This window comes from Osmerus eperlanus, chromosome 16 (genome assembly GCF_963692335.1).
Source record: "Osmerus eperlanus chromosome 16, fOsmEpe2.1, whole genome shotgun sequence".
In the NCBI taxonomy this organism is placed as follows: Eukaryota; Metazoa; Chordata; class Actinopteri; order Osmeriformes; family Osmeridae; genus Osmerus; species Osmerus eperlanus.
This window is the reverse complement of record NC_085033.1, coordinates 963,864-989,007: the sequence shown is the minus strand read 5'-3', so window position 1 is coordinate 989,007 and position 25,144 is coordinate 963,864. Positions and strand designations below refer to the sequence as shown.

General features: G+C 47.0%; 1 protein-coding gene and 1 long non-coding RNA gene across 3 annotated transcripts in view; both read right to left on the bottom strand.

Annotated features, from left to right (window-relative positions):
• Positions 1-93: 93 nt before the first annotated feature.
• arhgap21b (Rho GTPase activating protein 21b) overlaps positions 94-25,144 on the bottom strand; it is a 47,661-nt gene continuing 22,610 nt past the window's right edge. Inside the window, exons 1-18 of one of the 2 annotated variants that reach the window (XM_062480483.1) lie at positions 24,288-24,787; positions 21,362-22,910; positions 12,507-12,653; positions 12,004-12,106; positions 11,825-11,870; positions 11,306-11,431; positions 10,926-11,228; positions 9,958-10,022; positions 9,560-9,705; positions 9,225-9,367; positions 8,954-9,112; positions 8,783-8,861; positions 8,595-8,668; positions 8,364-8,453; positions 8,057-8,224; positions 7,761-7,881; positions 5,174-5,205; positions 94-3,140 (exon numbers count right to left, since the gene is read on the bottom strand). In XM_062480483.1, the coding sequence (XP_062336467.1) occupies positions 1,575-3,140; positions 5,174-5,205; positions 7,761-7,881; positions 8,057-8,224; positions 8,364-8,453; positions 8,595-8,668; positions 8,783-8,861; positions 8,954-9,112; positions 9,225-9,367; positions 9,560-9,705; positions 9,958-10,022; positions 10,926-11,228; positions 11,306-11,431; positions 11,825-11,870; positions 12,004-12,106; positions 12,507-12,653; positions 21,362-22,796 (4,803 nt within the window). In that variant the 5' untranslated portion in view covers positions 22,797-22,910; positions 24,288-24,787 and the 3' untranslated portion in view covers positions 94-1,574. Of the gene's footprint in view, positions 3,141-5,173; positions 5,206-7,760; positions 7,882-8,056; positions 8,225-8,363; positions 8,454-8,594; positions 8,669-8,782; positions 8,862-8,953; positions 9,113-9,224; positions 9,368-9,559; positions 9,706-9,957; positions 10,023-10,925; positions 11,229-11,305; positions 11,432-11,824; positions 11,871-12,003; positions 12,107-12,506; positions 12,654-21,361; positions 22,911-24,287; positions 24,788-25,144 lie in introns of those variants that run through there. The other variant, XM_062480482.1, reaches the window with a different exon arrangement.
• On the bottom strand, positions 6,865-7,752 carry LOC134035922 (uncharacterized). Its single transcript, XR_009932367.1, has 2 exons — positions 7,595-7,752; positions 6,865-7,337 (listed from the first exon to the last, which is right to left on the bottom strand). It is a non-coding gene; the product is annotated as an uncharacterized LOC134035922 (long non-coding RNA).

Sequence of the window (25,144 nt, the reverse complement as noted above, 5' to 3'; positions counted from 1 at the left end):
ACAGGTCTGCATGCACTACACAAGACAATAAGTATTATTTGTCACTTTGAATAGAGGCGTCTGCTAAATGAATGAATGTAATAAGCCAGAAACCGTTTTGCCATTGACACCTTTTAATTCCAGTGTTTTAGGGGCCCCCGGGCCTGCCCCACCCCCCAAACAGTCAAACTCAATGACATGTGTTCACCTGCAGGGGGCACTGCTCCAACTCTCCCACTACCCCCACCTCTCCTGGCTCACCGAGAGCGACACCTCACAATACTGTACTTACAAAAATCTGGCAAATTTGATGGAAATGAAGAGAAAAGAAGCTAAAACACAGCATTTATATACACATTTAAGTTACTTATTTTACAGACATATTTAAAATTCAAGTTCTGTTAAAATCCCAAAAATGCAAGTTGAACAGAAAGAACGAAAAGTGAGTATAAAACGTGTTAAGACCAGAATGGAATGCCTAGGGAGTGGAAGCTCTGCGTCCGTCTAAACATTACTTGTAGAATGACTGTGCCAGTCAACGATAAAAAAAACGCTATACCCAGTAGCATCTTTGCACATGTCAACAAAGACTTTATGGCACCCTTTAAGTATGAGGCACTTCCTATTGCCAAGAAACATAATTTTTGATTTGATTCGTCTCCGCCCTCTTTTCATTCTTTTGTTTTTCCACATCTGATGCCAGTACAACTGACAAATGCATGAGACCATTAACACATTGACACATAAACAGCATTTTGCATCAGATGTTGTTCACGGCTCTTTTTCTATCACTGTGAAGGGGAAGAGGTTAACCGTAATACCATTGTGTCCAGTGTTTCCTTGTCACATTGTACCATGGGAATGACCCTCCACACAGAGGTGGTTTTACACGTAGGCCGTACCGTCAGAACACTTCAAGTACACAGATGTACACAGTATGTACACATTTCAAATAGAAACACAAGCAAATAAAGCTTTTAGTCGGTATTACAGCAAGCACACACATTCTTCATTTGGTTACTGAAGGACTCACTGAGACCCATCATCTTTTACACAAAAATAATTCCTCTGCAATACTAAAACCAGTCCGTTCTCCTCCTCATCTCCTCCTCACCATACAACTCGTTTGTTTACCTTAAAGCCAGTTAGTTGACCTCACAATCTCTACATTGGGTTTACACTTTCTTACACCCAACTTCACAGGTTCGTTCAGTCCAAAGAGAACAGGTTCTCCTCTCAATTTCCAGCATGGTTAGGAGTCTGAGAAGCTTGAGTACTTCCCACCCCCATCACAGTCCCAAATGTAATTTAATTAAAAAGTAATTTCTCTTGAAAAAGAGAAAAATATATATTCACAACATCTAAGTTTTTGTTCCATGCCTTGAATCTTGAGATATATCAGTACAGTAACCCTTTTATTTCACAAATGCGTACACAGATGACACACAACAACGCACACCTAACAGACATCTCCCAGGTTCTGTACACAGGCTTACACAACTCAGTCACGGATGACTCACACAGACGAAACAAACAAACACACCTACACACACATCAGTCTCACTGTCTTCCTTTCCCTCACACACTCGCTCCCCTTACAGGTACTGGTAGAAGCGAGAGTGTACCACCTGGGCTCCAGACAGTTTGTGTGGGTGGGCAGTGGCAGACAAGCTAAGGTTTTTCCCCTGGGGAGGGTCTCCGTTCAGCAGCCCCACGGGGGGGTCTAGGGCCGGGGGGTCTCCTTGCTGCTCAGCCGAGGTGTCGAGGCTGACCTCGGGGTTGCTGGCGCGGTGGCGCTCTCGAGCGATCCACTCCCGGATGGAGAAGTCCTGGGAGCTGCACTTGGGCTTGAGGCGGTCCACGGCCGACAGCTCGGCTCGCGAGCCCCCCCCGGCCTGCTCCTGCCAGCCGCCCAGCACCGACAGCTGGGCGAAGTCTCTCTGGCCACCCATGGTGTGTCTGCGCCTGATGTTCTTCTTCTTAGTGCGGCCCTCTGGGGAGCGGCTCCTCTGGGTGCCCACCCCGAACATGTCATCCACGGACGTGCGCAGGCGGAACTTGAGGCGGTCGGTGATCTTCAGGCGCCACGCCGGCTCAGCCTTGTCAGACTCGCTGCGGGAGGAGGAAGAGGTGCTGAGGCTGGCGGGGGAGGTGCCTCGGGGGCCCAGGGTGCAGGCAGTCTTATTGCCGCGCCCTCCGTCTACAGAAGAGTCGCTCTCAGTCTTGAGACGTGCATTCGCTGACTTCTTCCTGGAGAGGGTGTCGCATTCTATGAGCCTGTGGGAGGGCAGGGGGCGGGGCAACTCCAGGATTTCCGGTTGGCCGATCTCCACTGTGTGCCCCGTCTCCTTGCCGCCGGCGAACGCCGACAGCTCGTTCTCACTGTCCGTCTCCATGGCTCGGCCCTCGCTGAACAGCTCGCTGCGTTCGTCGTCGGCGTCGTCGCCTCCCCGGCTCTCGGCCACCGAGCGCACCTCCAGGCTGAGCGCGTTCAGCTCTGCCCCGGTCAGGAAGGTCATGGAGGAGGTGGTGGAGTAATCTGAGGTGATGGAGCAGACCTCCGCCCCTGGTGCGCTGGCCCCGGCCTCTGGCCCCGGCCGGCCCTGCTGAGGCCTGGCAGCCGAGGCTTGGGAGCTGGTGCTGTTCATGGTGCCCAGGTCCGACACGCCGTCCTCGTAGGCTGAAGGGGGGTCGGACAGCGAGGACTGGTGGACTGTCTGCATGCGGTAGCTTAAGCTGGGGGAGTGGGAGGGGGAGGTGTAGGGGGAGCGCGTGCGGAGGATAGGGGAGGGTGAGGAGAGGTGTTTGGGCGAGGGTGAAGGCGAGGGCTGGGAGATGCTGGAGCGAGACTCTTTCCGGTTCCCCGTTTTGCCGTCAACCTTGTCCGCCAAAGAGCAGTGCGTGTCCCTCCTCCTCCCGTCCTCAGCCCTCCTCTCCTCCTCCACCTCCTGGCCGCCCAGAGACCAGGGAGCCTGGGTTGGGGGAGTGGCCAGGACCTGGCCCTGCTCAGGGAGCTCTTTCTTGGGGAAGACAGAGTCTAGGTCGTCGTCAGAGCTGCTGGGTTGGGCTTTATCCTTGGGCTTCTTACGCTTGCGGCTGACAAAGAAGGAGGAGCGCAGCATCTCTCTGCTACACTGGTCCCTCCCAGACCCCCATAGGCCCTGCAAGAACACAGCACCAGCAGGTGAGCAAACACACACACCCACACACACCTTACAAATGAACACACACCAAACACTAACAGGTTGGTAGTCATGTGCCACGGCCACATTAAAGGGGTCATTGATTGCAAAACCGATTTTACCTTGTCATAGTTGAATAACGACAGTTCGGTGGGTAAAATGGACATACAGTGAACCTCAAAGTCCATTGACACCTCTTTCCTATCTAAATCCCACAACTTGAAACTGCAGCTGTAAAACGATCGGTTTTGAAAAAAAATTATTTGTGACGTCACAAATATAGCATCACCTTTGTCACGCCCCAACATTTAGATACAGACCAGCCCTCTGGTGTTCGGGCCCAGGATCTCAGACACTAGTTTAGCTGCGAGCTGCTCTGTGTACCATGCGAACAACAATGGAGAAAGTTCCAGTGTTCCAGGCTGTACTGGGAATGCTGACACTTTTCATAATCTTCCCAAGGAACCAGACACTCAACGGCTATGGCTGATGTTTTTCTATGAGAAGATCCCTGTGAAGTTCGACACATTTATTCATTTGTTCGAACCATTTCACCAAAGACAGTTTTGAATGAAAACCTTGGACAATTTGAAGAAGGATTTGCTAAGCCGCTGTTGCTGAAAAGAGGTGCTGTTCCAACCGTATGCTCATCACAAACTCAAGCTGTAAGTATGATTTTGTCGCTAACAGTTAGCCTATTAGCAATGATAACGTCTCCTGTATCTAGCATAGGTAGAATGCTAAATACGTTTCAAAACACATCAACATACCTTACTTAGCAAATGACTCTAGCTAAACTAGCTGTAGTCGGCATTAGAAGGGAAGCTTCCGAAAAAATAGCCAGAAAACGAATAGCAGTCTAGCCTATTGCTAACGCCTTTCTAGATCTATTTGAAAGAACTGGAGAAAGGCAGGTGCTAGATACAGGTACGTTAGCATTGCTAATAGCTATTACCGACAAAATCATACTACAGCTTCCGGTTGTGATGAGCATAAGGTCGGAACGCACCTCTTTTCAGCAACAGCTTCATAGCAAATCCTGCTTTACATTGTCCCAGGTTTTCAAAACCGTCCTTGGTGAAATGGTTTGAGCAAATGTGTAATTGAGGGTCGAACTGCACAGGGATATTCTATGCTACGGTATAGACAAACATCAGCCATGCCCGTCGAGTCAATGTTAGCTAGACTCTAGCTTATCTGCTTTTTATTAACGCTGATTTGCAAGGAATGCAACAACAGCTAGATAGTGAAAACACCTAGACTGTAGGCATGTAAACTAGTTTAGCTTGCTAACGCAAGAGCATAGGTAAAATGTGTGATGATTTTGTCTAGTTTATTGGCAATGGGGCTAACGCGTTATTTCATGTTCCTGACTGTTTCATTCGAATAAATAACCTGTGTTGTCATGTAAATCTACAATTCACGATGCATGTTTGTCCAGATATTTTTCATTTTATTTTTCAGCAAGATATGTAGCTAACTGAAGCGGAGTTGAATCACGATATAGTTTAGTTGCTAAACTGTAACGTTACCCACCTAAGTCGATCCCGTTTGCTTCGACAACAAAAGTGGAAACAACTAATGTTATCCTTTCAAATGATATCTAGTCCATCTGTTGAAAACAGTGTTGTGTAGACAATAGATTTATTTGCACGTTTTTATTTCAAGTCTCCACCTTCGATGTTTCAGTGAGTGCTGTTGGCCATGTAGCGTTTTTGCTCCGCAGCTTCACTCGTTGAAAACCAACCAATCAGCACGCAGCTATATATTCATGACCATAAAAGGAGAAAACCTAGCGTTTTTTCCCGGGACAATTTCACAGGAAGCACCAGGGGGCATAGAACAGCACCCGGGCCATTTTCAGCCCAACCAATGTTACATACCCTATTCGGAGACCTTAAGGAACAGTGTGAAATACCCCCCAAAAACAGTCAATGACCCCTTTAAGGCATCAAGGCTCCTTAATCAACCAACAGATAATGTCATCTGACAGATAAGGTAGTTCAACTTACCTTTGATTTGGACGAGTCACTACATGCGGAATCTGGTGGGAGAGGAGAGAGCTGTTAGTGACGTTCTAGCACACAGCTGCCTGCCAAAGACAGTGTCTGAAAAGGACGGAGAGACACTGGGAAAATGGAGGGAAATGGAGGAAAGGAGAGAAAACAACTGAGGCTAGCCCGGCGAAGCAAGCAGATGGATGGAACTAACAAATGGAGTCATCGACGGCTCAGAGATATGGAAGAGACAAAAAAGGGGGTCACCTTTGATGAGACGGGAGGTGACGGTAGAAGACGGAGATACACAGATGGAGAGAGACAGAGAGAGAGGAGGAAGTGACACCCGGCAGTGTGCACTCAAGACAGGAAGCTTCTCATGCTCGTGTGCCCACAGTGACAACAGCACATGACGCCAAGTCACAAACACGTTCTACACACAGCCACCAGCAGGGGCATTCTTTCCCCACTCGGACAAGTCACACTATCGGAGGGGGCGTGGGGTGTTACAACAACAACAACATCAACGGACGGTAGGGGTCTGGGCGGATCACATCTGTCCCCTGTGTCCCGCTGTCTCCAATCTAAGCAGGCTAGTAGCAGTAGCGTGGATTTCCTGAAATCCCTTGAAAATCACAATGCAACGTCTACCGTGCGGGCAAATCTTAACTGACACCTGAAAATACATCAACTGAAATAACAACGGAAAACACACACAGAAAAACGAGATGTCCTGCCTGTCCTTTCCCCTGGTACATCATGAACACAAATTCTTCCCTCGTAAGTGTAAAAAAACAAACATTAGTGTGTGCCTTTTTGTCAGGTTAAAATCCGGAAGTGTAGAAGTGAGTTGTGTGTACTTAATTGCGGGTGTGTACTGATGACGGGTGTGGTCTGTTGAGCTAGGTGGTAGAGGGGGAGCGGGCCAGTGTTTGCCGACACAAATCTGACCCTCAATTAAACATTGAAGGCGGGATACCCAAATACTGAGCTCAGCCTTGTGTGTCGCGGGTGTATGTGGGATGTGGGAGACTAGCCAGCTCTGCCCCCCCCCCCCCCCCCACACACACACTCCCCACCCCCCTCTCAGACATCATGAATGGGTATGCCACATGAGCGGTGGGGTGGGGGTGAACCTGGGTGTGTGTGTGTGTGTGTGTGTGGGGGGGGGGGGGGTGTTGACCGTACCATGCTACTTGTCCTCACGATCAGCTTTAGGGACAACAAGAGACAGCAGAGGGGGGCTGTGAGAGACAGGTTCAGCACGGCCGTGTATCCCCTCGGCCAGAGGGTCATGTCATTTTGCTCATTTACTTTTAGATATGAGACGTGCACACACCACAGTAATAAATGACAAAAAAAACATCAACTTCTCTTTCTTTCTTTTTTTCTCTCCTTTTTTTGGGTTCTCTCTCTCTCTCCACCCCAATTTACAAGAGCTGCGGGTTTCTGCAGACTACGCAGCTACACTTGGGACAACACTCGTCCTTCTTCCTACAGTCCCAGCTGTCCATCACTGACATTACTGAGTCCATCAGTGACATCACCGAGTGATAGACGCCGCCCACTTGGCCTGTGTCAAGATGGGGTCATGTGTGAGTGCTGGACAGGGACAGGGGAGAGAAACAACACACTACACACAAGAGGGCAGAGGTCAGAAGGGTTAAAACGTCCACTGGTTTCTTTTGGTTTGGTCAGGTTTTTCATTTGCTACGGTTTTTTGTAAGGGGGGAGGGGGGGTGAGGAGGGGAAAGAACATGCCGGGTTTCTGTGAGAAGAGGAGGAGGGGAAGAAAAGAACTGAAAGAATAGGAGTTGTCATCTCAACAGAAGGAAAGCACAGGGAGAAAGATGACATGAGCAAGGTGAAACGGAAAAAATAAATCAAAGCAAAAGGAGAGAAGTGTGGGGAAACAATAGAACTTGGAGGCAATTAATTGTCTTTGGGCCAAAAGAAAAGTAAAAAAAAAAAAACTGAAGGCTCAACATATGCAAACTATTTTCAGCAATTTTCCAACATTATAATCCACAAACACAGGATACGTCATTGGTCATTGAAAAATCACTAAAATAGCTTGCTCTCACAGAAGCACAGAGACTATTTGGTGTACTTCCTAAACCATACTAAGAATTACATACGACTTTGACAATCTGATGGAAAACAAACAGGATGCTTCTTACTTACTTTTAACCCTTGTGCTGCCTTCGGGTCACATGACCCAAAGGTTCATAACGAACCATCGTTGTATTTAGACAATTTTACCCAATACAAAAACAAATAAAAATAATTTTCTTTTAACCTTCGCAATGTGGGGGGTCTGAGACAGCCCAACGGTTAAAAGAAAATGCTTCACTTTGTTTTTGTATGCGGTAAAGTTGTCGCAATACGACTGTGGGTCACAATGACTGATGGGTCAGAATGACCCGAAGATAACACAAGGGTTAAGGACTAACATACACACACACAGTAAAAATCTCTTAACACACGCTTAAATAACAGCTATTAGTGGATGTTCAAGTGACTGCCTGAGACTCACTGACCTCGATGTGTTTGTCTAGGTAAAGAGGGAACAGGAAGAGTCGTGAGGCGGAGGGTGCGTTACCTGAGACTTCCCCTGGAGAGGTGCTGCTGGTGGCAGCGGTGGTGCGGCCAATGTTGGAGAGCAGGTGGTCGATGTTGGGTACAGGCTGAGACTGTACGGTGCTATCCTGCTCGGCAGATGTCTGGAAGGGTAGAGTGTGTGTGTGTGCGCGTGTGTGTGTGTGTGGGGGGGGGGTGGTGGAGGAATAAGGAGCAGAAGTTAAAGAAGGACTACAATTCCCTTGAAGCATTCAGACATGTACGGAAAACACTATCCTAGAACCCTAGTGTTGAGCTCAGCACGGGGCGTCCACATACAACAGGGTCCTCGTCGCCCTCCTCTGTGAAGAACCAGTCGTACTGCTGGATGAGGTTCTCCACTATCTTGCACTGGTCTGGCATGTGGTTGACCATGTTGGTCATGTTGTCCTCCGACGTCCGGACCAGAGTGGGACCAAAGACAATGGCCAGGTTACGGGGCTCCATCTGTGTGAAGGGAGGGGGTTTACTTATTGGAAATAATTGAATGCTTAATATTACTTTGATTACCACTTATATTTTATGAATAAAACGTAATTCTAAAACATGCACTAGATCCTGGAAGTTGCAGTGTTCTCACACATACCTTGTTCTTTTCACAGTTTTCAGAAACCTTCTTGAGATGACCAGAGAGGAATTTAAGAGTTTCATAGTGATGGTCAGGCAATTCATGGATCTGAGAAGACAGATGGTATTATACAGTTAAACCTTCAATGACCTTTGACTTCAACAGTGTGAGTAGCCTGAAGACAGCCTGTGTTTCTAGCATATTTTTCCAACTTCCATCCAAATCATCAGCTGATAGTGGTGAACTCACAAGCCTCTTGAGGACTTTCAACCGCTCCACTGGGTCCTCTGTTCGATTGGCATCAATAAAACATGCATATTTTTCTGAAAATGTAAGAGATAAAAGATGTGTAAATATAAAGAGTAAGAAACAAAGAGATAAAATTGTGTAGCCTAAGTGGCCATCATTTTCAGCATGCATTGTATTAGGAACCTCACCATTTGTAAAAAGAGGTTCTGGAAGTTTCCGGAAGAAGGATTTCAGTAAACTGCTGATCACGTTAAGGTCCCGCCATTTCTGAGGAGGGAAGAAAAGTATTTGATAGGAAAGAGTAAACACACGTTTGTTTGTTTGTGTGTGTGTATGTGCGCACGCATGCATATACTCACGTCCTCTTGGATGTCGATGTCCGTCATGCCTTTGCTGTTGAGCTCTTCCTGCATGCTGGAGATGGCTGCGTTGTTGCCTGGTACTCTGTATATGCCTGTGTACTCCAGCCCTCTCCCCTCCACCAGCCCACAGCACACCTCCACGATCAGAGGAACAAACTGCACAACCCACACGACTGGCTTGAGTATACCCCACCACACACACTGAAAACACCCAAATGTATTTTTGTCTGACACACACACAGACACTCACACACACAGCAGAACTCACCCTGTTGTTCTGGCCAGGTGGGCAGTCGTCCAGACGTACCCCAAAAGTGACCCCAGGAGAGGGTTTCTTCTCAAAGGGCTTCCTCATGATGCCTGGGATGCCCCGCCTCCAGGTGGCTTTGTCCCGAGGTGGGCTGGAGTCGTCTGACACACACACACTCCTTATTCAACCATAATAAACTTAAGCATTCAAATGATGAGGATACGTGACTTAACCTTTCGTAATTCCATTGGTTTTTGCTGTCAAAACATACATTCTCCCCATCTCTACCTGCAGCCGTCTCCCCATGTGGACCTCTACAGTGAGTCCAGTCCTGTGGGTTCTGATGGCCTTACCTCGGAGTGCCCTCCTGTCCTCTCCTGCTTTAGGGGAGTGGGGGCTCTGGCTCTTGGCCTCTCCCTTGCCACCCAGGAAGGCCTGTTTGATGCTGAGAGACTGCCGGGAGGTTTTGGGGGAGGGCTCTGTCCTGCTGCTTGGAGCGCTGGTGTCACACACACAAACAAACATATTCATTCACTTTTAGGGGTGGGCGCCTGGACAGTTCTGAAGAGCAGAAATGTAAACAATACACCAACTCCACACATGGCCCAAACAACAAAAATACACGAGCGTGGTGAGGATTTTGCGGGTGACAGGTGGCTAAAAGAAGTAGGTTGAACATGGCTGTTTGCAAGTGGGGTGCAGTACTGTGTTTCAACCCCCTGGGGGAGCTGTGGAGCCTCTGAGTTCATACCTCATCATGGTGTTGTACTCTTTGATCTTCCTGCTGATCAGGTCCTGACTGGTGATGGCAGCATTCTAGAACCAACACAAAAAACGACATATAGCATTGGCGAATGAGATAGGGACATACGTAGCATCGGCCCACAAACAATTAATACAGTGTTGAAAGGACATGTTGATATGACACTGTATCTGTTAGATAATCTTTCTTATCAAAAAGACAATATTTGTGTTCGGAGATTTCAAAAGGGGGAACCGGGGGATTTTGCAATTAGCCGCTCCAAAGCTCCCGGAATGCTGTGGTGAGGCATCCTGGTGGTCATGGGTTCAGTCCCACCAGAGAGACCCTCTTTGGAAACTGGAGACCACAAACCGAGCCCTGGGGCCTAACTGCAAATGGACAAGCACCGAACAAACAAGGCCACTGTTCAACCCCCCCATTCAAAGAAGACCAGCAGTGATGTGTGAGGAGAGAGGCTGAGAATATCCTTCCACAGTCAACAAGCAAGGACGGAAGCCATGTTTTTGGGGGTGGGGATGGCTTATATATAACTTTTTTTTGCAGGGCATCAAACTATTGGAAATATGCTTCAATGTTGTAACAAAACATAACGTTTAGAATTGTGGTTGAGGCAAACATTGAAGGCAACTTGTCACTTTCTCTCTTTGGTGGTGTCTGTGGAAAAGACAGTGAGGCATTTCAAACAACTGTTCCAACCATCAGGGTTGGGCCTGGTCGTTTGCACAGCTCTTTGTGTCGAATACCAAGCATGTGAGTCACAGGGCTTTCAATAAACCTTATGAGCTTCGATCAAATTCCAGAGGTAGCTAGCCACGAGCAGACACATCTGAATACTGCAAAAAGCTGGATGCACTCGATTTGGTTTGTCTCTTGCAATGAGTGGACTGTTATCGTCTTAAAGATTGTTCAATCAAATGGTGCAAGCGAATACTTTGCAGAACCCTGACAGACCCCACCTCCTCATCGACGTTACTGTTCTCTTGGATGAGCCGGATCCACGACAGCATGTCATCCCGTCCCTCGGCCTGGAACAGGTACTCGCAGTCCGACGTGGTCAGACGCAGCACGTTCTTGCGCTTCGTGTCGCTGTAGGAGATATCAATCAGGCAGGCCTTGATGCTGATTGGCTGGGGATCCTCATCAGACTGGGTGGAGGAGAGGTGGGACAGCCCCTCCTTCTTGTCCTTGTAGAGGGTGAGAGCGTGGCCTCGCAGCACCGCATACATCTGCTTCCAGGACTTCATCCCCCCACCCACTCGCTGAGGAGATACACAGATACAGCTCATGCGTGCAGTTTAGAGAAAAAGAGAGAGACAGGGTGTGTGTGTGCGTGTACCTTATTCTTATCGGTGTTGAGCTGACGGAAGTTGAGCCAACCCTCTTTTGTAGAGTCGCTGAAGATGTCGGAGGACGAGTCCCTCCTGGAGCAGGAGTCATCTGAAGACTTGTGTCCATCCAGAGCCTGGGCTTGCACAAAGACATACCAACACCAGCTGGAGTACAAGGTGTGCAGATATGACCAAACGCTAATCCTATGGTAAATGCCTATATCTTGAGGGCATCAATGCTTAGCTGCTTAATGCACTACAACAATACAAACTTGCTTAGAGCTGAGAAAAACATCAAGACGGAAGCCTAGTGCTGCTAGGAAACCATATGACACGGCTTGTCAATGGACTTTTGAATGCAAAAAAAATCTGTTCACAAACAACAAGCACGTGCATAGGTGCCACAGTGGAAAGACGTCGTTCTTCATGGGATTTTATTAGGAACCAGTTCTCCTTTTTCAAAAGGAGAACGTTTTCGTTTCCTGGCAGTTTAACTGTTTGAGATGTTGTGAAAATGAAGTGCTCACTTTTCTGAGTCCTCGCAAGCTGGGCATGTGCTTACTAGACGACCGTCTACAGGAGGAGAAAAATAAGGCAAAGCGAGAAAAGGTTTAGGGTTAGATCAGATTAAATAAGACAAAGTAATGAAAAAAGGCATAGCAGATGGTTGTTCACGACATGAAGCCCTCTCCTGACAAACTCTCACCCTCTGCCCTCTTCTCTGTAGTTGTCCAGACCCTCGTCATAGGATTTGGAGCGCTCGGTTTTGTTACCATTTTCTGACTCCAAGATAGCATTTCGGAGGGACTCTAACAATGAAGAGAAATTAAATGTTAAAGAAACGGTTAAAGTCTGTGTTTATGATTACAGGTAGGCTCAAATCTCCACAACTAAGTATTGTATGCAGATTGGGTGTTGACATGGTGGAGGCACTCTTGTCTGATGACGAAGTGATTTGTGAAAATATATGATTACCTGAAAGGTAAGGGATTATTTCAAGGCCATTTGAACAATGACATTTGTCAGATTTAGTCTAGGGTGTGTCAGCACAGCTGGGAAACAGACCTCTCTCTCTTTCCTGTACTTACAACAACAGGGTCAATGTCATAATTTCTTCCCAGAGAGAGCTGTGTGGCAGTGAGCATGCACATATAACAGGACCATCATAAATCACATTACAAACAGACACCTGCCTGACAAAGCTCTTACCTTGGTCATGTGACAGCTGCCGGCGAATGAGGGGGCACGGGGAGGTGGGGCTGGGCGGGACTGTAGTGATTGCTGGACCAGCAGATATGACCGCGGAGGCTGGAATGGGCGTGGCCTCGTGGTCAACACTTGGGCTAGCAGGCTCGTCTACAAAGAAACAGCACACACCAGTTACATTCCAATCAAATCATGTTATACTGCTATGGTAGAGGGTGTTGTCCCTATTTAATATACAAAGGATGTTTAATTGTCAAAAGATGTTTTAAACTTCCATCAAGTTGATCTTCCACATCATCATCCTCACCACCTTATCTTACTTTGGATTACCTTGGTACGATAAAAGTAGGACTCGAAAGCTTATTGGGTGTGCTCAAGCCTTCGGCGAGAGCACAAACTTTGTTCTCTCACATATATATTATTATTATTATTATTGGGTGTGCTCAAGCCTTCGGCGAGAGCACAACCTTTGTTCTCTCACATATATATTATTGGGTGTGCTCAAGCCTTCGGCGAGAGCACAACCTTTGTTCTCTCACATATATATTATTTATTATTGTTTATTTTCGCCCCCCTAAAACTCAGTCAATATTTGGCCTACATAGACAACGTAGGTGTCAAAAGTTTCGTCTTGGTAGCGATTGAGTTGCTTCTATTGGAATTTACGTTCCGTTGTATGGTTTAGGCTGAAGTTAAGTTTTTGTGGCGAAAAGTGAAGCTAACGGTGTCTAATTTGCTAGCCACAGTCACTGACGTTACTAACGTCACTACGTCACTAACGTCACGAAAACACGCGTGACTACCTTTGGCAGAACATTCGTTTCGCATCTGTTAACTTGGGGGATAGCTAGGCTAACTATAGCTTTACTGCAAGGCAGCTGCAGAAACGCCACAAGCAAAGAGGCCAGGGTGATAACTATTTACTCATTTTACTTTGTGATATGACACACAATTGTGATGTGTAATGTACAATATAAGCTGATATTATTAAGGAAGTACATCTACTTTCGGAAACAGTAGTCTACTATTTCACTGAAGTATTAGCATCATGACGTTAGCCTGTGTTGCCCGGGCAACACATACTACAGTGGTCTATGATGTATCTGTTTTCAATCGTTAAAATAAACATTCCTCACATATACATTTTCGTTGTAGGATTTATTATGACATTAGATTACAAGTAAACGATTTGTGGGTGAAATTATCATTACCTGTGGTTTCAATCCAGTGTATCACTGCAACGCTGTAGCCTACGCGAGACACTACAAAAACATCTACACAGCTGTAGGAAGTCAAACAGCGACAGAACATGTTCGGCACTCCCCTTACTTAAATCAAAAGTCTATCTAACTACTAACCTGAACTTCATTGCCACAGCCTAAACTTTGTCAATCTGTTCATGAAAATAATTAATTTCAGCCTAAACCGTACAACGGAACGTTAAAATCCGATTCAACCAACGCAATCGCTACCGAGACGAACACAGCAGTAACGCTAGTCTAGTACTGTACCGTAGTAGTACAATTTGCCGGGGCAGCTTCTCCACACAGGGCTATATCGCATTTTGCGTTGTTACTGACAATGATCGCTACCAGTGAGCTTTTTATGAATGAGCGATTTTACACTAAATACATGTCAAGCTTATTTACGTTTTGGGGTGCATATTTTCAGTTAGCAGATGGTACTGTTTGAATCGCGATTCCATCTTCTACTGCCGGTAATGTCGTAGAATAATCTTCAAAGGGGGTCCTTTATTAATGAATGAATGCAATGAGTAGGCTAAATGCATGAAAATATCACGAGAAGGGAAAAACTTAAAAGGACGTTTAAATCATAGAGATTAGGTCAATTTGTACACCGGTCTGCCAAATTTATTCGTTTTGATTCAACGATGAGGCTGCCTCTTGCAGGGGAAATGAGAAGACATCTATTTCATTCTACACTTCACTTGTATTTTGAGTTGTAAATGAGCAGCAAAAAAAAAGATGCTTTTAAATCTATGTAATCTTTATAAATAATAAGTATGCATTTTTATATAAAATACAGAAATATCAGTTGTAAAAATGGCATTCAAAAACGGACCCCTGTGCAACCGACGCAAGCAAGCACACCCTACAATTTCCCCAGAAATTGTACCCTCTCTAGTTCAGATAAGTTATTTCAGTTTTGCATCCTCAGCAAGTACCACTCTGCAGAATTTAGGAGAAGGGAGAAGGAAACGAAAGAAACACACTGTAAATATAACCTGCTACTAAAGGACTCTGGTGAGACTACCAACAGAACCAGGCCACATCACTTTCTCTTCCCTCCCTCCGTTTGGAAACCATCCAGTTAGTTCTTCTCCTCAAAATCCCCACCAAGTTCTGGGATCTGAGGCAGGCCGGAACAGCTCAGAGTACAGAGTTGCTCTCCACCGTCGAGCCAGGGGCTTTCAGAGCTAAATTTAAAAGCTGCTGTCCCAGTTTCTAGTTCTAGCTCGACCGTCGTCGTCCGCCAAGGGCCAAGGAGAAGGCGTCAGTGTACGTGCAGCGCCAGGGCATCCAATGTTGTTCTACAGTTCCTAACCCTCCACCCTTTTGCTGGGGCACCAGTCTTCAGCAACTCTTTTATCCTCGTTCAACCTATACAAGCAAACAGACTCAATTAGATCTATTCACCCCACTTCAAAGCAGCCCCCAAACTCTCGAACGAGTTGCCTCTACATGGTAGGCATTGCATGTTTTTACATCCTGTTTAAATCATTTGTATTCTTTGGCTTTCAACACAGTATGACTGATGCCTTTGTCTTTTCTGTTTGTTAAACTTGTTTTGAGTACTGTGTCGTTTGATGGCTTTTGCTACTCTGATTGTACAGCAATTTGGTCAACGGTTGTTGCTTTTAAATGTGCTCTATAAATAAACTTCACTTGACGAAGAACATACCAAAAACCTGGCCTCCACCAAATGAATTACTATGTGTCCATACAGAATGGCAACAGTCTGAAATAGATCTACAGGTCTCTTGTTATGCACCAATGCCAATTTCCCATACCCCTCCACCAACATCCACAGTGTATCCTCAACCAACCCCCTCCCAGCTCCTCCAGCTGCAAGTGGCGGCAATCACACTCCTGGCAGCCTGGCCCCAGGCCCATCCACTACAACAGCAACATAAGCAGCGTTTCCACCACAGCAATGTTCCCTCAGAACTCACTGCGTTTCCACCACAGGAACCAGGGTCTACATTGAGCTCTGGGGGTAGAACATTCAAAAATATGGTAACTTTGGGGGAAGGGCTTGCAGAGCTGAACATTTCTGATTGGTCGAGTACTCACAGCCGCCTTTGAGTGTTTCAACCAACAACAACAAAATATTCTGCAGCCGTACACATCAACATAGAGAATAGAAGAACAAGCCAAATACGAATTCCAGGCCATATTAAGCATTTATGCTTAGGACAAAACTCTACAATCAGCAACCCGCACTGAGAAAGTGTATTATTACACCTTGTGGCTCATTGTAAAGCATGTTAAGTGAGAAAAACATTGCCGGGAGAGGCTTATAAAATTAAAGCAAGATTAGAAGAAAATCAGAAGTCGCGATAACAGAAGTCGCTCGAGCCAACCCCCCCCCCCAGACCTCTTCACCTCTAGTCTTTGAGAACAGAGGATGAAGCTATGTGACCTGTTCTGCAGCAGACAGAGTATCCAGGTAGGGCTGGGCGGTATGGCCTAAAATGTTTATCACGGTATAATTCGTAAGCACTGACGGTAACGGTATATATCACGATATTAGTTATTCTTAAAATGTTATGACAATGCAATCCGCACCACAGCGGCTAATCTACCGCACTCGGACGGATTTGGATTGGGTAACTGTAACGCATGAGTTGAATTTTCCAACTTTTGCAGTGCTTTGCCACGGAAGAGCGACTTTAGTGTTCAACAGTAGCGTACTAATGTTTCCACCTTTGGCTAGCACAATTCAACAACACAATTTACAGAGTAGGCTACTGTTTGTTGGTCAATGTCGGATAACTTGAAACCAAACCATTTCCAAACGACAGAAGAGGCCCCCTTTTTATACCAATTCTTCGTCCGAGAAATCAACCCCACCTGCGTTATTTTCAGACATCATTAACGCTTGCTTACACATGCCAACAAAAGCAGTTCACTCCAATGAATGTTTGCTTCGTCTGGAGTTGAGCTAGCTTGTTTGTTGACTTTCATTGGCTGGCACTATGCGTGCAGCGTCCATGCTTAAATGTATTTTTTTGTAAAAGATACAAATTTGAAGTATCACTTGACTTATATTTTATAAGCTACTTCAAATTTGTAAGTCAAGTGATACAGCTTATATTTTATACCAAACAGAAACACTTTACTTAATACATTTATTAATATACCGTGATATCCATGATATGGCAAAATCCATATCATGGCACAACGCCATACCGGTATTCGCGTTCATACCGGTATACCGCCCACCCCTACATCCAGCCCTATCCAGGCTGTTCCCGGAGCCCTAGGATGCAGTCTGGCCTCACATGACAAGGAGGAGCATATCCAGAAGGACCATTCAAATGGATCATTGATGTGGGACCAGAGGGACTTTCAATCAGAGTACTGTTGTAACCCAGAGCAGGGCAACAGGCCTAGAATAGAGATGCTGCCACATTGTAACTGTCACTGCCTGCTTTGTCTGCAGCTGGCCTGGACTGGCTTGGCATAGCCTGGTTGTTCATGTACAGGGGCAAAGGCTACGCTCTCTGTGATAACACCTGAAAACAGGCCTGAAAATAAACTTACCCCCAACAAAAATAGTTTGTAAAGCAGTCTTTGACATGCAAAATGAAAAGAAAATCTTTCGATTATTAAAAAATAAACTGATAAGAAAATAGCTCAGAGCTAGTTTTTCTGCTAATGTCGTTTACACACCAGTGCTTGGTTGGTGGCTAATAATGCACCGTCTTGAGAAATCCTTAAAAAGAACATCTTACCTGTTGGAGGATATTATGAACTTTCTATGCAAACTGCAACACTTACTGACCTAATGCTGGATGGACAGCTTTCAAATAGGTTTTTGACGCTAAACCTAGGACCCGTTATCCCTCTCACAAATGCGCTAAGCAGTGAAGCCTCTTTCTCAAATGGGCCAGGCCAAAATGAGCTGGTTTCCCATGGGCCCATCCTAAAAAATATCCCAGCCTAGTCACTGCCTGAGCGGTGACCCAGATCCACCACTCAAACACCTGAAGAGAGCACAAAGTTCCTTTCTGTCCTCCCCAAAAATGTTTTAAGTAGATCAGCCTTAAAGAAACACAACCACTTTTTCAAGCCAAGGATCTTAAGAATAAGAAATGGGGGACTTATTGGCCTATTTTTTGAGATTGCAAACTGTGCTGTCTAAACTAGGCTACAATACAGTCATCTTGGTAGGCTGAATAGTTAGTCCTGAATGCTGGTACTGGACTCTTGAAAGAGTAATGAAAATATCTGGTAGGAAATATGCCAAATAAATACATTCAATAATAGCACATTAAATAGCCTAATATTGTGACCTATAAAATGTGTTTAAATATACATTTGTATTATGCAAAGGTTTGGTTTTGCCTCTGCTGTAATGACAATGAGCAAAATAAATTCAATGAAATCAAATCTAAATGTATTTGTATAGCCCTTTTTACATGCAAGCATGTCACAGAGGGCTTCACATACGCCCCTAGAACTGCCCCTCAACCAACCTAAACCCTCAAGGAAGACAAGGAAAAACTCCCAGAAAAACTCACTAGAGGAGAAAAAATTGAAATGAAATGGAATGAAAGTTTGGTCATGTGACAAAGCTCAATTGCAAAAGCCCTGAGCTTTGGTTAGACTACATATATTAACAAGACTCCGAAATGTTAAATGTCAGATATCCCTCGGTCATGAAAAAATAAATAAAACAACAAACAAACAAACAAACAAAGCAATGGTGCAAAGACACTGCAAATACACCACAGTTTTGGAATTTGGACTGACCAGCCTACTGTTTTATTTGAGACCCAATTGCTTCTTCATTCAGCCTACTTTCAGGCTTGCATTGCAAAGTTGCATATATTTTACTTAGGCTTATGTCTTCAATTAACGAACGCATGGTCATTTGTTTATATTATTGTTGTGGCCTATAGCTGCACTAAGTTTGTTAGTGCCGACTACTTTTAATGAAATTAATTTATTGTAATTTCATCATAGCGTTTGTGTTTTATTACTGTTTAGTTATAATATTTCAAATAAAATGTATTAGCCATTTAAAACACATGTCCGGTAACTGTTCTACATGACCAGAATTCTGGCGTGCAATGATAAGGATCAGTACAGCCCTCACGTAATCCTGTTCAATTTATTGTCTATATGATGAATTGCTGAAAAAAATGTGTACTAGAGGAAGCAAGATTTAAAAGATACCGGCATACATTTTTTTTTTTTTTACATCGCGGCAAAGGAAATTACACTTGTGTGGGCACAAGGAACCTCTTGTGTTTTTAACACAAACTACATCAAGTAAGAGCTAGCACCGTGTGGATTTACTGTGACTCGTGCATAGTGCCCATGATGCAGTCGGTGATTAAGATGTCAGTGAAACACACAATACAGCTTACTTGAATTAGATAGTGCCCTTGATACAATTGGCGGCACACACACACACAGAGAGATTCCTGGAATTAAAGATTTTTCTTTTAATAGATCTAAGCCTATTTACAGCAATAAATACCAAAATTACATCTAAAAGGATGTAAAGTGACTGTCGTCCTCCTGTGTCCCTCCCATGGTCCCCAGTCTTCATGGTCAAATTTGGTATCTTTTTTGTGTGTGTGTACACAAATAAAATCTAGTCAGGGGTGGAGCCAGATGTTGTATACAGGGTATAGTCCAAACCTAGGACAGGTTTGATTTGAGCTTAGGGACATCCACAGTTAATGTTAATGCAAGCGTGCCGGGAGATCGAGTGAATTGTTTTTGTATTTATTTGAGCTCAAAATACTGGGTTTTGAACTCATGCAATATAAACATATACTCATATTAAGTCCTGCACATGTTAACAAGCTAGTCAGCCATCATAACTTCAAGCCAGCTAGCCTTGCTTGAGTTAACATGTAACTGTTACTACTTCAACATTGATGCATGGATACCAAATTACAAATTACATTGATACCAAATTACAGCTTCTTAGATATTTAAAGATATAAATGTGCTCTCAAACCATGTGTAGCAGTCTATAGTCCATGTCTTGTGCAGCATTAAACTTGACATTTCTCTACTGAAAGTGGTTGGAAGGGCAATGATAGGTAGAGCAAAGCCTTTTACGGTGAAGACTCTTTCTGACAATGTGACCCAGCATGAATTTGTGTTTACTTTAGCTCCAAACCAACTTAGCTTATCACTTTAATTGTTTCAATGTTTTCAACTCCTGTTTATACAGTTAAATAGCGCCAATTGTTTTTCTATTAGAAACATGTTAAGATCGGCATATTATATGTCATATAGGCATATAGGGAGTCAGGTGGCTGAGCGGTGAGGGAATCGGGCTAGTAATCTGAAGGTTGCCAGTTCGATTCCCGGTCATGCCAACTGACGTTGTGTCCTTGGCACAAGGCACTTCACCCTGCTTGCCTCGGGGGAATGTCCCTGTATTTACTGTAAGTCGCTCTGGATAAGAGCGTCTGCTAAATGACTAAATGTAAAATGTAATTATATAAAAATATTTACAGAGGTTCGGACTTTGGTGACCTCATAGCTGGCCTCGGCCCTGCAAACACCTAAACATTTAGTTTGTAACAGAAGTCATTACATGCACAATGGTTGAACCAGTTGTCATAATTGCAGGCCTCATTCACCATACAGTGCTTGTACATTTGCTATGTGCAGACATTAGTAAACACATTCATTTATGTAACAAAATTCACTGATCTATACTGAAAGTATATCCACTTTATATTGTCGATCTGTTCGCTAGCCAGCCCCTTTGAAAGCAGCTGATGAGTTGTAAAAGCGAATTTGTTTCTAAATAACTAAACTGAATTTCCCTATTTTCCTTACTATGCTTAGTTTAATTTAATTGTGAATGCCTTTGTTAATCGCATTAACGATTTGTTTATCGAGTGCCCGGTTCTCGAGACATTCGTAGAAAACTCGCTGCAGATCAAAGGACCAGAGTGAAGGGGCTGGGACACAAAGAGAGCAAGCCAAACTGGTGGCAAATCATTTTTTCATTATTTTATGTCGAAATGCTTATCCAAACAACTTAAATGGCGGCACTGCACTCCGTTGGATTATAAAGAGGACACATGCAGAATATTAACTTTGCAGAGTGCCTGGTTCTTGAGCTGATCGTGGGAAACTAAGCCTATTCTAATTCGTACACACACACACAGAGATTCCTGTCATTATTAGATAGCGAGAAACCAAGTAAACGTGCAGGAGATTATTCCAGATTCCACTCAGGGGGAGTGGTTTAAACCTTTGCTGACACACACCCACACACATACCCACAAGTATGCACCCGTTAAATCAAAGACAGTCAGTAATGTTGCCTGTCATGCTACCACCAAAAGCACCATACTGTAAATCGAGTCAAGGTGATTGAACTGGCTGTAAATATCCCACCCTGCTTCTTGACTCTATCACAATAACATTTAAGAGTTTCACTCAGGAAATCTACTGCATCTCTCCTCCCTGGCCCTGACTCTTGAGTCTGTGCAGATGACTGCTGCTATCTAGCCAGCAGTTCTATAACTGGCCCTAGCCTCCCCCCTCTATGCCTGCTGAGCAGTTGCCATGGCAACCCAGTGTGTGTGTGAGCGTGCACGCTTTGCAGGGGGGTGGGGGCCCTTTCCTTACCGATGAAGGGAATGGCATCCAGAGATTCATCCAGGTTGCTGGAGCATGAGGTCTGTCGCTGCTCGTCCAGGCGCCTCATCTGCATCTCCCGCCGTGCGTCGTTGGGCAGCCAGCAGACTGCATCCGCCACGGCGGGCTCTGCCCCTTCCTCGTTGACAGCCAGGATGTAGGAAGGGTGGCGGAGGGGGTGGCCGCTCTTCCCCGGATGTGGTTTCTCCCTGAGGACAACCCCCCCGGCCTCGCTTGGACTCCGCCCATTCACCTGGCCCTGGGGCTCTTGGTGGTGGATCTTGAGAATACCAGGTCGCTGCTGTTTCTTACTGGAAGCAGAGCAGGAGGACGACCGGAGGCCCACCTCCCTCCCGGCCCCATCCCCTCCTCCAGGCAGCATGCTCTCTGCCCGCCCTCTGCTCTGGGCCTGCTGGCCTGCCTGGCTCCCATCGGTACCTTTCCCTCCAGCTCTTTGGTCATTAGGTGAGGGCTCGTTGCTGATGCTCTTCCCCAGATGAGAGGGCCTGTCCGCAGGCATGGGCGAGGCATGGGAATGGAGCTGCTCTGGTCCTTTCGTGTACAGCATCGAGTTGGGGGCGGCCCGGACGCTGCCACCGTACACAGGCCTGTGGATGGGTGGCTGGCTGGGAAGGGACTGTCTGGCGGGCCGGCTGCCCTGCTCCACCCGGCTGTAGCCCCTCCAGTCCGCAGGCCGGGCCACGTCGGCTGGGTCTGCATAGTCCGTGGAGCGCGCACGGGCCTTTAGTACCAGGGCGTCCTGGGACACGCTTCGAGGCGGCCAGTTCCTGGGCGGGGCGCTCCTCTCTGCCATGCTCATGCGGTCCTGGGAAGCGCTGCGCAGGGGGAGGTGGAATGGGGGCGGGGGGCCATGGTATACCCGGTCGTGGGAGGTGCTTCTGCGGCGAAGAGCCGCCCTAGGGTGCCCCCAACCCCCACGGGGGATGTGGTGGCCGGCATTGAAGGTGTTGTGGCTTGAGGCTCGCATGCTATCCAGCCTCTCCTGGATGGTCCAGCTGCCGTGAGAGTGGATGCCCTTGTTGTCTATGTACTCCCGGTACGTCTGGTAGGTACGCCAGTCGATGTTCTGGTGGCTGGGTGGGTAGTGGGGCGGTGGGGGGCCGTAGGGGACCATCCCTGGGGGGTACACGTCCATTTTTCTGGGCATCAGGGGGTACTGGGACACTGAGCCAGGCCTCCCCCTGAGATAAACCGGGTCCAGGTAGTCCACTCGATGAGTCGGGGGCAGACCCACGTGACCACCATGCACCGTGTCTGGTGGGACCACCACCGTTCGCACGCTCTCGTTCCTTATGCACGCCGCCGTCTGCCGCTGGGGAGATGGGGAAGGGGTAACGGGGATCTCCTTGCGGTAGCCAAGGTCAGGGGGTGCCCCAGCCCGGGACATGTCTGTCGCCTGGGCCATCCCCGGGGGCTTACAGTCTACTCTGGGGTAGCATAAGGGGGGCGGCTCTGGGATGTGACGGGCGTTTCCGCTGTAGGCGCCGTGACTGCGCAGGTAGGCATCTTGGGAGTAGGCCTGAGGGATACCGAGAGAGAAAACGAGGGTCAAATACCGTACTGGCCGTATTTACAAAATAATAAGTAATATTCTATACTGCCGTGCAAACTCTGGTGGTGAACTCAAGTCAAAGAAATGTGTGTGCATGTGTAAGAGTTTTTGCGTGGGCAAATATTGTTGCAGTTGGAGAGTGGAGGCGGTTAGCAGGTCAGGAGGGCTGTGGTGTTCATCTGCTCTACATGAAGAGCTCTGTAGGCTGCCTCACATGCCTTCATGGACACCATGTACGCATACACACCCACGTAGCGCTGAATACACACACTCACATACTTATTTCTATTTGTGTTTGTGTGTACCATCTGTGCATCTAGTGCTGAATACAACTGTACATTACACTAACTGTACTGCAATAAGCAAAATGTATCAAATTGTCAGACCTCCTGCAAAGTAAAATCTAAAATACCAGAGACTGACGGACATGACATAAGTTACAGGTCACTGAGACATTTGTCCGACACACTGGACAGGACAACAGAGGTACCGATGAAAAAGACACCAAAGACAAGACCTTGAGATAAACCCCATAATTTGGGACCCAGGAGACCTGAGGAGGAGGTTGGCAGGTTCACCCACCTTGGGACTGACCGAGCACGACCTGAGAGACACAGACAGGTAGGGACGGCCTCCCCTGATGGTCCTCGCGCTGAACTTGACCTCAGTGATCATTCTGACCTCCCTTAACCACATCCAGCCCAGAGATACCCAGTACGAGACTATCCCAGTGAATAATCCGAAATTGATAGGGGGTGAGGGTCCATATGACTGGTCTGTTGATGAACGTCTCTTGAACAGCTGTATTCCCCTCCCGGTGGAGAGCTTTCCCTGAAGGGACTGACACATCACGGCTGAGGGGACTTTAACCCTCTACCTGGCATTTACAATCTTACATAATGTCTCTGCAAGCCTCCTGAAACTATTAGTCAACCCGAGCCTTGGCCCCTCCCTTCCAGCAGCAGCTAAGGTTCATGCTTGTTGATGGAGGGTTGGCAGGGGGCTGGGTCACAGCCTCTCTGAGCTGGCGGGCGAAGGAGAAGGGGCGAGGCCGGCTGTAACATGCCAGCTGGAAGCCAGCTCCACCGTGCCCTGCCTTCCTGATCAAACAGGTAGCGCTACAGGGCCGTGACAACACAGCCCTTTCTCCAGAGGCTAGGCGACTCTGGGTTAAATTAGACTCAAAGACCTGATCTCGAGCTACACAAACAAACAACTTGGTTCGTGACATCCAGACAGCGACGACAGCGTGTGTGGCAAACACAGATGAGACATGGGGGGAAAGCACAACAGGTTTACATCAAGCGCTCGCCAGTCACCACCCCCCCCCCCCTCTCTGCTTACCAGATCCGTGGTCTCCTGTGACGGAGGCTGCCGTTAGCGCGGGGGCGCAAATAGAAAAAGGAAAGACGGCAAGCGGAGGAAAAAACACACATTAGAGGAAAAATGAGAGACGTGTTGTGTAAATGCTCGCTGGGCTTGACGCACCACACACGGAAAAAGAGAGAGAAAATGACACCTCCCTCTCCCCCAGAGCTGGCGGTGCTCAGGCAGAGATGGCGAGGAAGGTCTGCAGCGGCGGGGCTGTCACGTTAGCGATGCCACCTGCTCATGCCAGTCTGTCCTGGGCGAGCTGGGGGGAGTCCGAATCGGCCTCCTGCGACGCTGAGAGCACTCCATCCCTCTGCTCTCTCCATCCGCCAGCCACGGCTACCGCGCTGCACTATGTGACTGAGTTCCTCCTCTCTCTAGCTCTCTCTACTCCCCTCTCGCTGGTATCACTCACATGACAGAGGCAGCAGCTGCTTGATTATACATTCAGCTCAGATGGTATTGCTCGCCCTCTCTCCCTCCCTGCTTCTCTCTCTCCCCACCCTTCCTCTCCCTCTCTCCTCCTCCCTCCCTCCCTCCCTCTCTCTTGCTTTCAGCAGCATCAACCTGTTCAAAACACACAGGGCAGTCAGCTGACTGCAGCTGGTTTATTCCCCTCTGTGTCCTCTCTCCCTCCATGCTCCTCTCTCCCATGCTAAGCAACCGCTGCCATGAGAGGCTGTAGCCTGTTTCTAGGCAGCGAGTGTGTGTCTCTACTTCCCAGTCTCCCCCTCTCTCTCTCTCTCTCTCTCTCTCTCTCCTTCTCGGCAGAGTGTAGTGCCGGACGCAAACGCAACAGATGTGCAACACACACGCAGCTTAGGTAATTG